The sequence below is a fragment of the Oculina patagonica genome, chromosome 11 (genome assembly GCF_052425735.1).
Source record: "Oculina patagonica isolate OP01 chromosome 11, crgOcupat, whole genome shotgun sequence".
Lineage (NCBI taxonomy): Eukaryota > Metazoa > Cnidaria > Anthozoa > Scleractinia > Oculinidae > Oculina > Oculina patagonica.
The window spans coordinates 20,696,756-20,714,008 of NC_135768.1; the positions used below are offsets into that span (position 1 = coordinate 20,696,756).

Here is a 17,253-nt window from a genome sequence, read left to right on the forward strand (position 1 = left end):
AAACAGGAAATTCAGAACGAAGGAACGAACATGAAAAACGAGTTTTGTGTTGTCGATGCATCTGAAGCACGTGAGATAACTTTTGAAATCGTAACACTTCAAGATGGTCAGATTGTTATCGATAATAGCCAAATTGTTTTTGAGGAACCATATATTTCATGTGGTGAAGTTAAAACAGGAACTACTGTAGCAAAAATAGTCGCAGGAAATCCAGAGAGCGCTACTAAAAGCTTCTCTGAAGACAGAAGACAGCAATACCGTAGCCAAATGCCAAATGATTTACGCGCATATTGTGGATGGTTCATTTTTATGACTTCTTTTTGCTTGTTGATGAAGTACATTTTCAATTTAGTGGGCAAACCACGAGAAGAAAATAGGCAGCCATCGTACAACGAAACGGCAAGGAATTGTACAAATTTGAACGGTCGATCCGAAGTCAAGAGCGATTTCACTTACCATTCGGGCCACATTCCGAAATCACTGATTCCTGTGACGGACGGTGGTGCACCATTAAAGACTTTAGAAGAAACACAAGCGTGCTTGAGAGACTCCGAAACTACTTTCCATGTAGTTAAGGGCAATTATTGGAAAGAAATACCGCCACAACTAACGTGTTTACCCGGCTTTTCGGTGATTGCATATATGGGCACTTTAAGTAAGCTGGTTAGGAGTAATCCAATCATTTTCTTTCGAAACACTGTCGATTTAGTTCTCAAGCAGTTTCCGCCGCCTTACTCCTACAAGATCCCTCGGAGACGGAAACCTCCTGATGAAAATAGCAACGGCGAAAGCAGTTTGGCTTAAACAAATTGCTTTTACATAGCTTTTGCGCTAGTTTCACACGAATAATGACTCACAGAAGTGATGAAGTCTTGTGATTTTACTAGTACAGCACACCAAATGGTGACGAAACATCAGGAATTTATACCGGTGTTATACCATTTCTTTTCGAGGTTCAGTATAGGTGCTTCAATACTCATAAAGTATACTTTGATATGAGGAAACTAAGTCTACTTTTCACGTAGTATGATCAGCCTTGCTGTATTGTTCACTTTTTTTTTTGTTCGATTAGTGTAGTTAGTGTAGAAGTTAGGTAGTATCTTTTTATGTAGACTGGCTTGGTTTTTCCTTGTCACCTTGACTACTACGAAACTACCTCACATCATCTCAAGACTCAAGCAAGAACAAGAACGAGCACTCTCCAAGCGTCCACTTCAGTATTGCGTTTTGTACTGACAACCGCTTTTTGCCTCAACACTCACACTCGAACACCAATCACAGTGAAAGACCACTTCAGTGAACAGTAACAAAACTACTTCAGTGAAAAGTGTTCAATGGCCGTTGTATGCTGTGTTACTATGTACTGTACACAGATACAATTCAAGCTCACGGCCGAGCTCTGTCCAATAAATACAAACACTACTGAAAACACTGCTACCGCAAGTTCCACTAGAAACAAGCAGAATCCTGACGCCATTTTACAAGGCTATAAATAAACTTTCAAGGACAAAATTCATTTGTCTCGTACAACAATAACATGTACACCTCCTACACAAGGTGGCTTCAAACCTCACTGTGGTTGTACTTTTGGAGAAAACGAACTCAAACCAGCCATTCAACTAAGCTGGACGCTTTAGCCAGCGAAGACAGGCGCTTGCTCTCACAGAACACTGACAGGGAGTAAGTACCAAAACATCTCCTAGAACAACCTCGCGGGACCTTCAGCAACATGGCTTTTTCTTGAGACATAAGAGGAATACCAGGCAACATGCCTCATCTTTTATGTCGTTTTTTCATTTTGTTTTCTATATTGTATTTTATTCGTGTGTTAGTATTTAATCAAAAACAAAAAAATTCAAAGCTTTCAAAAACCAAACAAAAAACATTTGATTTTGTTCTTGTTATGATCTTCCTGTTTTCTCGTCCCTTACTTTTAGTCGCCGGAGGCGACTCTGCTGAAAGGGGGGGATAATATGTTGGCACACAATTTTAGATATTTTCATATTAGCTTTTACATCCTTAAATTCTAGGCGATTCAAGTGTTAATCAATTACAAACAGTCTTATTTGATTTAGTTGAACTACAAACGTGTTCTGTACTTTTCGTACAATGACCAGATCGTTACTAAGCAACATACACGTGCCCGGAATTTGTACCTGACTTCTGCACACGTTCTCGCAGCAATTTGCATTTTGTTTTGCAAGCTGGAAAAGTTTCACGTGGGAAAATTTCCAGGCCCTAATCCCTTTTCTTTTCATTCCAGATCGAATTGATTACTTTTCGTAAACATCTATTGTTTGACTTAATCCAGCTGAACTAAACAGTTAATGTTTTTGTGTTCACCCAACAGTCAAGTAACGACCTGGTCACTATTTTTAATTACTAGCATTTATGTTCTTAAGTGTTCTTAACTTAGTTTAAGATAATTCTGGACACTCTGGTCTTTTGACCAGCACGAACTGTGGAACTTTGATTCCATTCAACTTTATAAACAATGGATCGCTTTAATTAGTTTACCTAGTTACCACAAAATATTTACATGTTACTTTTGGATCCTTTTGTGTTATTGAATTTAACATTGTAATAGTAGATCACGTACGGAAGGAAAACCCGCTTAAGTCCAGCAATTCCAGTGATTGATATTTGGGGAAACTTACATTTATGTTCACGCGTTTAAGCCGTTCCATTAAGCTGATCTATTTGCTAGTTATTGTAAGTTGTACAGCAAAAAGTAAGAACGCGGTTCGCGCAAGATTAAAGAACGCCGCCGTTGCCATGTAAGATTACCATTCCAAAACATTACAGTTAAACCAATCACAAAGCTTTACGTAATTCACGTTAACCAATCACTGAGAGTTATGGATCTAGAGCGTGGTTTATATTAGTGTCGTTTTAGGGTGTAAGGACAGAGAAAGAAGAGCAGTTAAGAGCAGAGATAGAGAAAAGATCGATACCTGAAGCCGACGAGTACACAATGTAATAAACTTGGTTAAAGTAGAAATCCCGTCCAGAGTTATATCTCGAGAGCGACTAAAGGAAAGCAAGCCAGGACTCCAAAAACACCGCGCAACAGCTAACCTTCCTGTCTTTCTCAAGCACAACAAGGGTAGCATTTCGCACTTTAATTTTTTAAGAGGGATTAACTATTTTGGCGAATTTGGCGTCATTGTGTATTTTTCTCGTAAGCTTAGTTTTAATATAGAAAAGTAGCTAAAAGTAGTACTTATCCCGGAAACTCCACCCCAGATAAATTTTCAGTGTTTGTTTATTTATACGGAAAAGGACACGATTTTGTCGCATCACCACGCATGTGTCCATAGATGAGCTCGTGCAAAGCTCAGTTGATCTTCTTCTTGAATTCTTTTAGCTATAAAATCGAGCCCAAAAAAAATAAGCAAAAATTTCCGGTACACATTTCAGCATATATTTACTATTGTGTTAAGTGAGAAATACGAAGTTAAGTAGTTAAATAATGTCGAAAAGAAATGAAAGTTAAATCAGTAAACGAAGGGAACAAAGGAAAAAGAACCCATTCTAATGACTGCTCGATAGCACTTAAATGGCTTCCATCCATGATTGTCTTTAAAGGGTTTTGCACTAAAAGGGCTTTTGCTCTTAACGAACATAAATACTTTTTAGTTTATTTAGAAAAGGAAACTAAAGAGAGTAAAAGCGCATTGAAAAAGCAACGGATGATATAACCTCTCTTGGCAAAGCTGAATTATCTTTGACAACAAATTATTTTGGAGTTGTCTAGCTAAATAAAAATAAACTTCCTATATACGCTTTCAGACAAAATGTAACACAACGGCGGAGCATAAGGGTTTTTTAAAACCCTTATTGTAACAGAAAACACATAAGGGTTTTTTAAACGCATAAGGGTTTTTTAAAACCCTTATTGTAACTGTAGCCTGCGCCAAAACATCTGAAAGGAAAGGGGGGGTGGGGGCGTTTGCGGTGCAATGGGTACCTCAGTTTCCGTGGAAATTCAGTTAATTCTAATTAGCGCCCGATTTTTTTTTAACTTTTAGATTTATAAAATAAATTGACTTGGGAAGTTCACCGCCAACATCGCAACAAAGAGAGCCTTTAAATTATTGAATTTTGCGTCTTGTATAGAAGTGATGTCTCTGCCAACGAAGACACAAAATGTTGTGGGGTGGAAAATTTCTGCCTCCGATTTCCAACGTAAGCCTGTGCGATAACTGCGTATTTCTCTAACTACAGTCTAAAGGGAATTTTATACCACAAGTTGCGATTACAAACAATTTCTAAAGTACAAGTTTTCTCAAAGTTGTAGTGCAAAAACAAATGAAAGAACTTTACATACCAGTGTATGATATAACTAGTTGAAATGAAACTAGCGAAAAGCAATCTTTGGATTTGCGTTTGCAAATGCTGTGATTGGCTCGAAAACAATTTGGGACCTTTTCCAACCAATCAAAGCAAACATCTCTACTTTCAACCAATCAAGTTGAAAACAAATCGTGACGTCTTGACTTACGTACGTGTGTTTTCCCGCGCTTTCTTAACGCTTGGCGTCGGTTGTGTATTTTTGTTTTGTGTTTTGATTGGCTCCATTAAAGTTTCGTGCGTTTGTTGTTATGTTTGGTTTGGGTTTTAAGACAGTAATTAGCATTGGAGAACTGTGATTAGTTTTAAGGCTATAGGACAGGTAATTTTACCAGATTTCGCTGGAATTAGAAGTAGCGGCGCTTTTATACTGCTTAGTCTTGTAAACTGTGATTCTTGTAAACTGTGACTCGTAAACGGCCCAAGTAAAGGCCCCGGGCACGCACATTGTCTTATTAATCTGCACCTTGCGTACACCCCTGGGCTGCTTTCTATTCCTGCAAAAAGAGCTCAGAAAAAAGTATGTATAGTGTGCCTAGTTTTCGCGGCCATATTGCGATTTCTTGTGACGTCATCAGATATCCAGTTCTGGTTATGAGCCGCACTGATTTCGCGCGCAAAGTTGCGATAAATTTTGCAGCGCTTGCTTGCACATGATTACCTTAGCTATAACGTATAGTAGAACCTCGAGAGTCGAAAGTGAACGAAAAACATGTGATCTAGGGACCCCTCTCTTCCCCATTCACTTTTTGCTTTCTGTCCCTTGTAGTTCTGTCCTCTTTCACCACTTGTTGTATTTGTCGCTAAGCCAGGCTTTAAACAGGATAAGTCCTTTTGCTTCCGCCGGATTTGTATCAGATTTGTTCCGTTCCCGACCGGGCCGGCCAACGCAAATAAATCACGTGCGAATATCCTAAGAGAAGATTATTTGCATAAATTTCGCATAAATTAGCGAGTCAGACTTCACAGCGTGCTTCTAACTAAACACAAAACACAACAGTGGTGTTTTATTGTCTTTTACTTTAATCCAATTTTCGTGCATAAGCTAATGGACTTTTCTCTTGTTCACGACTTCTAAAGTCTCAACCCGTTAACTATTTTTGAAATGATCGTAATTTATTTCTGCGGAATGTTTTCGCTTGTAAAAATGTCTGTGGTTGAAATTTAAGATTGACCGATTTGATGTCCACTTTGGCGCCTAAAAACTCCAATCACTCGATCCGATATTCTGATAAAAGCGCGTATAGAGCCAAGAAAAAAAAATACTGGCAAGCATTGTTAATATTCAGTTGCTCATAAGTGTTGAGAGAGGTCAAATATATCATTAGTCTTATATTTCATTGCTATCTGTACGTGCTAGGCTGTGAGAATGAGAGAGTTGGTTTTTTTTTACGAACTCAACGCCGGAGGGCAAACTTCTGCTTGCGGTCGGGGGTAGAAAAAAAGGTTCAGCCCTAAATTTGATTTTCTGTATTTGATTTTCTACAGTTTTCAGCATATTTCCTCGTGTTTTGCACCGAATTGCGTTAATAGACTCTCAAACCTAGCATGCTTTTTTGAAACCTTTTTTTTTGGTGGTAACATTCAATTCCCGTCTTCACTCCCCCCACCCACCGCCCCATCCGTTATTTTGATATTTCTCTTCTGTAATCGGCAGACTTTTTGGCCGGCAACCAACACGATAATCGAAAACAAACAAAGGTTTAAACAGAGGGATTATTTCCTTTTGGATATCCAAAGTCTAAAATAAAGGTTTTTTATGCTACGGGTCTTATTACAAACGTGCCGAAAGCGCTTAATTTTTACTTTGCATACCGTAGCTTAGATCCATCCCGTAAATTAAACAAAAATAGAACTATCTTTTTCAATCTAAGTGGCATTTTAAATGTTTAAGATCAGAGTTAAGGTCTTTATCGTCCATTTTCTAGTTTATACGGTTTCTTTGGTCAAACCACATTAGTATTAAAACACGATAAACCACTTGTGGTTATGTAGTATTGAAAGCTGAGAACCTTGAAGCCCCGGTCTTATATTTAACATTATGTATACCGTTAGTTGCGAAGTGAAGAACTTTTCTACTCCGTTGCGTTTGTTCTAACCTACCTTTTGCTGTTTAACTGTTTTTTTGTAGTTTAACAGCGCGGGCTAAGGTTTTCGTCAAAAAAATACACCGCTGTCGGTCTTTTGTCGTCTTTGTCTGGTCGCAGTGCGTAGTTTCAGAATAATGGTTTTACCCACAGTGCAAAGTTATTTTTAGCGTGATCAGATCAACTATATTGCAGTTAAGAGAGATAAATATCTTTTTATTTACATCAACAAAGATAGCGCACGCGAATTTCACGAACTTTTCCAAACAAACTTTCACGAAATTCTCAAGCAAGGAATACACAAATGAAAGAAGGCAGTTTTTTTGGGTCGAAAATTGTACCCGAAACCCGCACGTAATCGCTTGAAGTATTACTTAGCGATGCGATGATGTATATAGCGGCCTTTCTTTCAGCTCGGAGTCGCAAGGTCAAGCGAGGGGCAGACATTTTTGAACTTCCGAAATGTGCGAAAAACTTCACTCATAATTTCCTAAAGTGATCGGTTTTTGCTTTTCCCGGATGTTTCACTTCGTATGAGAAGGGGACGCCCGATTTTGAAAATAAAAAGTAATTTATTTTTCAGTGGATTTATCAGTGGAATTATCGAGAAGAGAGCGTATTTATAGGCCGAGGTGATCTTGAAAATTTTGTCAAGTGTAAAATATAAATCTTTTCCTGTCGATGACAGTTTGGTTGAGAAGTTGTGACTTTTGCATAAATTATCATAAATTCGTTACGCGTGACGTCACACGACTACAATACGGGAGTATAGCAGGAAAGATGGCTTCCCGTAGCCAGAACTGTCATCGAAAGGCAAATAGAATGAAGAACGAACGGTAAAACACACTATGAATACCCCAGAACGGTGGTCAACTGCTTCATCGGACAGCGATTTGTCCTCAATATTCAGCTCAGGTAAAAGTTTTAGAGAGTTTTCGGAACACGCCGGTTAGAAAGTATATTTGTTTTGAGTGGTTCATGTGGTGCCAAATTGTGGCGCAACTTTTTAAAGATTGTGTTTTCCGTTGTGTTTCTTCCTCTGTTTTACCGAATTATTCGTATTTTAAGGAGAAGGCAGATGGGAAGGACTCAGAGCTAAGGATATTCTCGACTTACTCCAGCAGAAAATCGCGATTTTGTACGGTAAGCGCCATGTGACATAACATCGTTCGCTGTGAGTTTGTAGCGGTCCCTGAACCATTGTCGAATTCAACAGTGCTATTTTACGAATTGTCTGAGGAGATACGCCTGTTCTCTTCAATAATCGATTGTTCTTTGGTATGTTTGGATTACCCAAGCAATAAACTTTCACTACGAAAACCGTGTAGAGTAAATAAATGCCTAATGTAATCGCGTCGAACGATAACTATGGTGATATTTTAATAACTTTAGTTCACCACCGAAAATCTCTAATGGTTTGTGATATATCTAATTTGCGTACCGCTTTTCTGATTCGTTAGTGCCTTGCCTTAGAGGAAGGTAATGTCATAAAGCCCCGGTTTACAGTAGTAAAGTCGTAAATTATGAAATATTTTGTTTTATAGGAGGACGAGATCGTCGCGGAGGACCTATCATATCATTTCCGGCGAGGTCTAAAGCAGCAGAAATCGAACGTTCGTCTTTGACTAGATTATTGGCCTATCTTGCTAGCTTACCGAGGTTTGTTGAATTTTGGTTAATAACATGATAAGTTCTCTTTTCTTTAGCGTTTTTGTCTGGGCTATTGTCCGTAAGGTGGTCGTTTAGTTTTCAAAAACAGTCGATGTAATCAGAGAGCGCTGTTGGTCGAGCGTTCGCCACTTTGGCCCATTGCGGTATTGTTGATATTAGGGCAAAACTCGTGAATTGATCTATGGTTGTCATTTTGAAGAGCCGTATATTCGATTAAAATGTTGAGAGATGTGAAAGCCTGATAAGAAAAGTGGTTAGTTTAATAGATGTTTTTATTTTGTGAAATCGTAATTCAAAGATATGAGGCCAGGCTTGCCGCGAAGTGTAATTTGTCACGCGCGCTGTTGGAATAATACACATCTGTCTTGTGTGGACACAGAGTAAAAATTTTAAGTGACACTTCAAGATTTGGGGTATAAAAATTCTAAGAAATTTCTGTAATGGAACACCCTGGCAGCAGTTCTTCATAGAATCTGGCTAATGCAAGCTGAGTGATTCCAATAAAGATCGAATTTAAGAGCATCACCCTTCTTTGCGCGGGTTGTCAAAATTTTTCTTAATCTCAACTGTCAACCTCCCTTAGGGCAAAAAGGTCTTTCCCATAAGTATAATTTGTAGACATCAATAAGTTTAGATCGCGTTTTCGCAGCCTTTTCTCTGCAGGATGAACAAATCATGCGCAAAATTTCGTCAAAAATCTGCGTAGCACTTGATTGCATATTTTCACGATCGAATGATAGGACTAGAAATTTATTGCATGACAGAAAACTCACGAATGTGTAGTTATTTTCATGCACTGTTTACTTTAGCCGTCTTTGTTGTTTTAAGAGCGTTTACATCTAAATGGGGCTCAGTGAAAAATGCGATTACTGAATATTTCGTGCCAGTTTTGTTTTGATTTCTGTCTGCAAGTGGTTTTAGTACGTATATTTTGCCTTTTGTAAATTTCTTTCACTAAATAATTAACGCGATTTTTTTTCGTCTAATTCACGCAATCAACCTTTCCGTCCACTTTTCAAATTCCTAGTTTGTTTTTCGTCGAGAACAGCTTCAAAACGCTTACAGCATTTAAATATACGGGTTTTAAAGTAATTTAGCTTCTTTATCGTGTAAAATTTTGATTTCGCATTTAGTTATTATTGTACTACACTTGATATAATAGCCAGTTATTTTGTGAATCGTAATTTCCAACAATTTTTTTGTAAGCTTTCAGTATTCTTTCGCGGCTGATCAAATCGAAAAAAAATTAATTTCTTTAATGCAATTACCCTCACTAGTAATGTACCTTATTACTGAAAACTTTTCCAGGTTATTCAAGATTGATTGAATTAATTATTTATTCTTGAAAATCTTTTTCGGCTTGTACAAACATTATTGTTGTAAGAAATTATTTTGAGGTGTGAGTGTTTTCGATAAACAGCATCCAAAACTGTATACTTTACTGCTGAGGTGAATTTTTGTTTTGTAAATTGGACGGACACAAATTATCCTTGGTCGCAGTGTAAGTAACCAATATTATTGACAATCTTGTAACTAAATTTGCATGTTGAAAATTTCTTAGGAATACACCTGTTATTTTTGTAGAGATTTACTACGTCAAAATGCTGGAAAAAACATTATTTGTGATGCTTTGAAAGTGCTTTGTCTCAACACAATATGGTAGGGTTTTAAATAGCTTCGGTCAAGTATATTTTCTAGTTTTGTTCGCCCACATTGTGGAATGACTTTGAGTTATGAAGGCTTCACGCTGTTTTTGATATCACACATCGGTGAAAAGTCTGCTGGAGGTTGTAGAAACCCACAATTGAATTTTGTCTGATTTGTAGTGTATTCAAAACAAAATGTAACTTTTAGTAAAATGTATGTTGATCTATTGAAATTATTGTGATAGCAAGCTGCGAACATCTTCTCTATAGAGTTTCTTGTCTTTTCATTTTGCGGATGTGTTGCTTATATACTGTGCCGAAACGATTTTTATTTGAGTGCATTTGGAGATATAACTGAGGTACTATCAAAGCTTATTCACAATATTGGTGTTTTTCTTTTGCTTTTTTTACCATAGGAAACCAAACATGGGTCACTTTAATGCTCAATCCATGTGAAATCTTTTGACGTCTGATTTGTATTTTTGCTTTGAACTAATGTCAAAACCGGATACATTCATAATTATCAGCCAGATTGAATTTATTTTCTTGCAGGAGACGCTGGGGTAGAAAGTGACGATGTCTGATAGTCATTTGACATTTTAGCAATAACTTGAAAATTGTCTCAACTGTAAAATCTGAAAAACACATTACATCTTTACAAGGAGGTCGTGTTGACAGATTTACAAAAAATGTTTGTTAAAGTGGCATTCTTATTTATCCAAAATATTTGCTTCTTAGAATCTTTTGCATAGTTTAAAATTTAGAATTGTAGTGATTTTTCATTGTAGTGACGATTTTTAAATTCTCGTAATTCTAAAACCTGCAAAATGAAGCGGTCTTGTTGACAGATTTTAATTAAGTTTGTAAAGGTGAATTTTCATGATTAACACCTTGTGTTTTTTCTTGTCTGAGTAATTTAAAGAACTGCTAGTAATGAATCTTTTAAGAAAGCGTAATCCAGGGCTGTATGTATAAGACTAGTCAGTAAGGAGCCTTCACACAGATTGTCTGGTGTGCGAATGATTAAAAGGGTTTATACAAATTCAGACAATCACATTTTTGTATGTGCACAAGCCATGAACATTTAGAGGGTTAGGAGGTCATAGACAAGTGGTTTCACAGGGTTATTGTAAGTGGCTATAAATCTGTCATTACTGCGAGCTTCAAAGGAAACAAATAAGAATGTAAATCTAGATGTTCAACCTCATCTAGATGGTACCATCAGTCTTTTATTAATTATAGTACTTATGCATGTACTTAATGCTAGAGATTTCAATAGTTGCATAAACATAATTTTTATTGGAGGCAAAGGTTACGGAATTTGACAAAGAAGTATTATTTTACCTAGCTTACCGAGTTGTTAGACAAACATAGTACCATTAACAGGCCCAAGAAAAGCCTGAATTCCAACTTGCCCTTCACAGACCTCTCAAGTCTCACGATTTTGTCGTGAGACTCACGGTTTTCACTTCAATCTCACAATGAGAAACAGAAATCTCACGGTAAACAGAGCAATAAGTCATTTGATTAGCGCCTGGTTTTAGGCCTCTTTTAGTTATTTTTGTCCGCCAGTTGATCAATCTCCCGGTTTTTACTGAAATCTCCAGATTTTTTGACCTCAATCTCCAGATTTCCAGTGCTTTGAGGTTAAGAGGTCTGCCTTCAGACAAGCAGCTTTCACATTTTGCTTGCCCAGGGCAGTGGCATGCTTGGCTCAGTTTACTTTTTTCTTCACGATTTACACTGTAGTCGGCAGACAACTTGCCTAGGCCCTTGCTTATAGGGCAAGTGAGAATGAACAGTTACCTGCCCCGGCAGGAAATCCTACTTGTCCTGGACAACTGGATGACACTTTTTTCGATCTCTGATTAAGGTTCCTAAACCTTTGTTTTTCTTTACGTATGGTGAATTAGTTTTTAATTTACGCATCAACAAGGCCATAAATGTAGCTCTTAACTCCAAAATTATACTAAAGATGGAATTAAGATTACCGTATAATCTGTTGTGTAACTTAGGTTAAGGTTAGGTATCATGACTTGAGCGTGCCATGCACTGCCATGCACTGGGTAGACCAAATTATTGAAATATCGAGTTGCTTGGATTCAAGATCTATGAAGAAGTTGTTGGTAGCAAGAGTTGCTGTTCAACAACTTTTTCCATACAAATCTTTTAAAGATTACAAACTTTCAAACCCACATTTATAAGATCTCAACAAATTGACAATCTTTTCTGTACCAGTCTTGTTGCACTCCATCATGTCAATTTCTCATGATTGACAATGTCACATGACTAGATTTTGCAAAGGTCTCATCAATTACCAGGCATAACTAATCGATGACATCAATGACATCAATGAAATCAATGAGTAATCAATAGGTAATCGATAGGTAATCAATTGATTAGTCATTGATTATTGCCGATGATCAATGAGTAATCGATGACTAATCGATAGGCCACAAAATTTTTGGTTATCGATTAGTCATCGATTGCATCGATTAGTCATTGATTAGTCATTGATTTCTTTTATTACTCATCGATATCATCTAGTGGCTGAAAACCGTATCATGACCCATGGTTACACGTTAAAAAAGCGCGGCACAAACAGTAAAAGTGCTTGCAGCTGTTCCGGTTCGCACTGTAACTGCTTATGACGGCTGTTTCCCTAAGCAGAAGCAGTTTTACTCTGCTGACAAATATGCACCGAACAAAATCTGTAACCACGTAGTCGATTCTTGTTAGCGTACCTGTACATGTTAGTTTCATTTTCAGACTGGTTGGTTCCTGTCCTGGTTCCTGTCCAGTTGTTATGTTATTAAATAAAGAGTTGGGTAAAGTGAAATATTGCACAATTGAGAATCATCTGTAGTTGTGATTAGCACTTCACGTCTCAACATAACGGAAGGTTATTTGACCTTTTGTGAAGGCGTAATTTCGTCGTCAACAGCAACGCCAGTTATAAAGAAAAATGCGTCTAACACAGGTTTAAAAATTACAAACGAAAAAAATGGTACAAGAAAGCAAGAAATGTGTCTTTTGTGCGCAGTATAATAGTCGACGAGTAATCGATGGGTCATCGATGAGTAATCAATAACATCAATAGGTAATCAATTACATCAATGAGTAATCGATGTCATCGATGAGTAATCGATAGGCCACAAAATTTTGGGGCTTCGATTACTCATCGATTACTCATTGATCATCGCCAATAATCAATGACTAATCAACTGATTACCCATCGATTACTCATTGATTACCAATTGATGTCATTGATCATCGATTAGTTATGCCTGGCAATTAATATCTTGTGGAAACCGTGCTTAGCTCATAAAAGTGATCTCTGGACATAAGGCTTGTATACAGTGTAAGCTCATAAAGAAATTTTCAGTGGGTGCATTTGGAGTTTCAATTATTATGTGCCACAATACACATACAAATTTATAAGTTAAATCTGCCCACCAGCCATCTATTACATGAAGTGACCTGCAAGAATTGTTATTGTTTATATAATTGTAAAAAACTTGTCCATCTCGATACCTTAAAACCATTTAAATTAACAATATTTTGTTTGATTTAAATTTCAGTGATCATGAACGAGAACTGGGATTTAGCCTTGTGCTGGATATGCGAGGCTGTACTTGGCTCTCGGCCAAGCCTATGCTAAAAGCTTTACAGGTTAGTGCCTGTCCCAAACTTAGATTTGCATTACTATTATCACTTAGTGAAAAACCTTTCTTCAGTATTAGCTTTGCAACTCTGTTAATTATACACGTACAATAACTCTTGGTTCAGAATAATATACTTGTATGTATGTTCATAGTTAACAGGGTATTTGTATTTTTGGGTACACTCACTGAGGTCCAAAATTGATACTAGTACTAATCCCTTTAAATTAACACAAATTTAATTTTTATTTTCTTTTTGACTTATTTGGTATTAATTTAATAAGAAAATAAATAAAGGTTGGGGACTCTAACAGGTGGTCCTTGGTCACATTGACAGGGTGGTCGGATTAAAGGTGTTTTCAGTTAAGAAATTAATTTAGCTTTTGTTCCCACCAAAAAAATGGTAATACACAGTTAAATGTTCAGGGTTCTCTTTACAATTATAACAGGTTGGTCTTAATGCCAGGTTTGACAGTAATTAACTGCAGGCCATTCTTTTTTCATTCTCATCTCGTTTTTGTAAAAATGTAGAAATTTAATACTTTAAAGTTGAATTATACAATTTAGCACCTCCATAGATCTAGTTACCTAGGACTATCAGGCTCCAGTTGATAATTATTTCACTAACTTTCTTTAGAATCTAATAGCGGCCTTGTAATAGGCACCTTTTTTGTAAGAAATCTGACCAGTCCTATTCTTATACCATATCAAGGGTGAGTGCTTATTTGCGGGGGCGCTTGCAGTTGTAAAAAAAATTGGCGGCCACATTGGTTTGGTTGAAAATATTTGTTGAGGTTCAGAAAGGAAGGCCTCTTTGCTGTGGTTATGATTTGTTTTTGGTTCAATTAAAATTATTTAATAAACCAGGTTAATTTTTATTTGCCTTTGTTTAATGAGAAAATAGATAACCATAATAGAAAAAAAAATCAAACTTTGAACAATGTCAAGCCAAAACCAAAATAAAACCGCAACATATATGGTACATGTAAATGCAAACTCAAAAATAAGTTGTTAATTGATGTGATCTATATCTTATGTTCTCCCTCTTTTGTTGATCTTGACCTACCCTGTTTGCGGTTATATAATTTTTTCCTTTGATGTATTGTACATAATTTAAATTGATTTTGTGGTTTTATAATTTGGCTAATTTTTTCCTTTGACGTATTTTACATAATTGAAATTAATTTTGTTTTTTCCCATATGCAAAACAATAAATTAAGTAATGTGTTGTAAAATTGATGAATGCACCTCTGATGATTTTAATAAAGAGGAACAATGAATTTTTATTGATTGATTGATCAGTTGATTACTTAAAACACTGCTGGCAATTTTACCACCTATGGCGATTTTGTTATGAAGTAAAAGTAATAAATGTCATTTATACTGCAAACTTTTTATTTCAATTTTCCTTGATTTGAGATTACGTGCATTCTACAAAACTGACCATGCAACAAATAGTGTGTATTTAACTTTGTACATATTGTCTTAAGTTAACAAATAAATGTACATATCATGTCGGTCAAAATTTAATCAACTGTTATATCCCGGATGGCTGTTGAATTATAAGGAAGTTGTTAAAGTTGACCACAGTCAGCTATGACCCATTTTTCACATTTTTTTAATCAATTAATTTTCTAAATTTATCAGGACAACTTTAGTTCAATTGTCTTGTGGAACTACTTCATGAATATTCTAATAATAAAAGTGTGTTTGTTTCCTTGTAAAAAGTATAAGAGACTGGTACTAACAGATTTTCCTTGCTTTGTGCATATTTTCAGGAGTGTTTTATAGCTAAGATACACACTGTTTACCTACTAAAACCAGACGGATTTTGGGAAAGAAGCAGAGCGTCCTTTGGGAGTTCCAAGTTACTATTCGAGGTATTGAAATACACTGTAATATTATAACACATGCAATGTGAAACACATTTAGGCTACTCTGATGTGTTTCATCTGCATAAAATTACTCATAATTATCAAAAGTCAAATACAGTGTACTCAGTTCATAACATACATTTCTCTAGTTTATCTTATTTTGTTTTACTCTAACAGGTATTTTTACTTAGCATCAATATGGTGCATATCTCTTAAATCAACACATTATTTTTGTCACAATTTTTACCTTCTCTCATTAATGCTGAGTTTGAGCATATGCTGTTGTCAATGGCAGCTACAGCTTTCAGATCGTTAACAGTCAAACTTTATAGCAGAGTATCTTTGACAAAGAAATGCTGCTGATATCCTTGTCACCCTGGAGCTCTTCATGTTTGTATGTCTGGATTTGTTGACAAATCTATAACAATGGCCCATACATTGTTGAAGTGAAATTTGAAACTCTTATCAAGTAGATGGATGTCAGACAATTGTCCTAATTCACCCAAGTTCAAACTGTCTGCATTTAAAAGTTCTGTCACATAAGATTGTTTCTCAAACCTTTTTCTCAAAACTATTATTCCAGGATTTGAACACTGAACTTTCTAAGAGATTACTGCATTGTGAAATTTTTATGGTTTTGAGTCAATTTCCGGATAATTTCAATTGAGCTCTGCCCTAGGTCTTGTGGTATTGCATGACATTCTCCAAATTTTTGTGGTAACAACTTCTCTATTGAAAGCTTTTCATCCATGTGGCTATCATGTTCTCCGAGAGATGAGCCTCTCTCTTCTTAACATAACCGGCTTTGATTCGCTGCTGATAAAGTAAACAAAAAAATGTTGGACTGTAAGATATGTTCAGGGCTTTATCTCTTCTACAAAAGCAATCTTATGGCAGAAAATGTGCTCTATGTGTTTGTGGTCAGCTTTATACATGTATCCTGAGATTAATTTCCATACCTTATGATAAAGGTTAGTGTGAAGAGTTCTGTATTTGTATAAATACGTATAGCTTTTGTCTTTGTACATAGTTATTGATTGAGAATTTTATGTTAACAGTACGAATAGGTACATTGTACAAGCTTTGGGTTGAACGCAAAGGACTTAAGTCAAATTATTTTGCCAGTTGCAAATTCAAGTAATCAACAACAATTGGTATTGTCCGGTATTAGACGTAACATTAGTTTGTATTTGACTGCAGATTGGGTGCCTGATGTGAATTATATTGAATAGCCAACGTAAATATACAAGGGTATCATACTGAAGAGGTCTATTATTGAATTAACCATGTAGCTAAAATAATTTTTTGTTTTCATAATTGTTTGATATTGGTTCCAAATTTTATGGTTCTTACAGCATAAAATCTCGTTAAAGTTTTGCAATTCGAATCTATGACTAAGCTTATATATAGCAATGTATTTATCTGTTGTACAGTATTTATTATATCCAAAAGCCTTAGCTATATTTATGCTGTCTATATACTATTTATTAGACAGTTGCTTCTTGTTGCCATATGAAACTGTGAATTAAGAGGTTAGTTATGGTGACTGAATTGCATTCTAGATGCTCTAAATTTAGGCAGGTTTTTTATTTGTTTTCATGTACATGTTATCTAGAACCAAAACTGTTCATGACATTGGGATTGTGTATGCCAAGTAACAAGAAAAGGTTTATATTATAAAATAGGAATGTACTTAAAATTTTCAACCTTTGTGCTTGGTCAAAATTTGATAAGAAAATCAAATCCTAATATCTTAAAATCCTCTAATTTAGACTGTAATACAGATTTGCGACTGACTTACTAAGTCAGGGGCTACTACATTGTATACATTTATTTTAATATCATATTTTTTAAAAAGAAAATTATTTGTTTAGATGGAGATTTGGGAACACAAAAAAGAAAGCATAAGCAACACATCATGTATGCCTACATTTAAAGTGGCCTTTAAAATTGATCCTTT

General features: G+C 36.0%; 1 protein-coding gene across 1 annotated transcript in view; it reads left to right on the forward strand.

The window, feature by feature from the left end:
- The first annotated feature begins 7,185 nt into the window (after nucleotides 1-7,185).
- LOC144630099 (kalirin-like) overlaps nucleotides 7,186-17,253 on the forward strand; it is a 93,598-nt gene continuing 83,530 nt past the window's right edge. Inside the window, 5 exon segments of the mRNA XM_078488386.1 lie at nucleotides 7,186-7,355; nucleotides 7,509-7,583; nucleotides 7,985-8,099; nucleotides 13,339-13,429; nucleotides 15,198-15,299. Coding sequence (XP_078344512.1) covers nucleotides 7,289-7,355; nucleotides 7,509-7,583; nucleotides 7,985-8,099; nucleotides 13,339-13,429; nucleotides 15,198-15,299 — 450 coding nt within the window. The 5' untranslated portion in view covers nucleotides 7,186-7,288.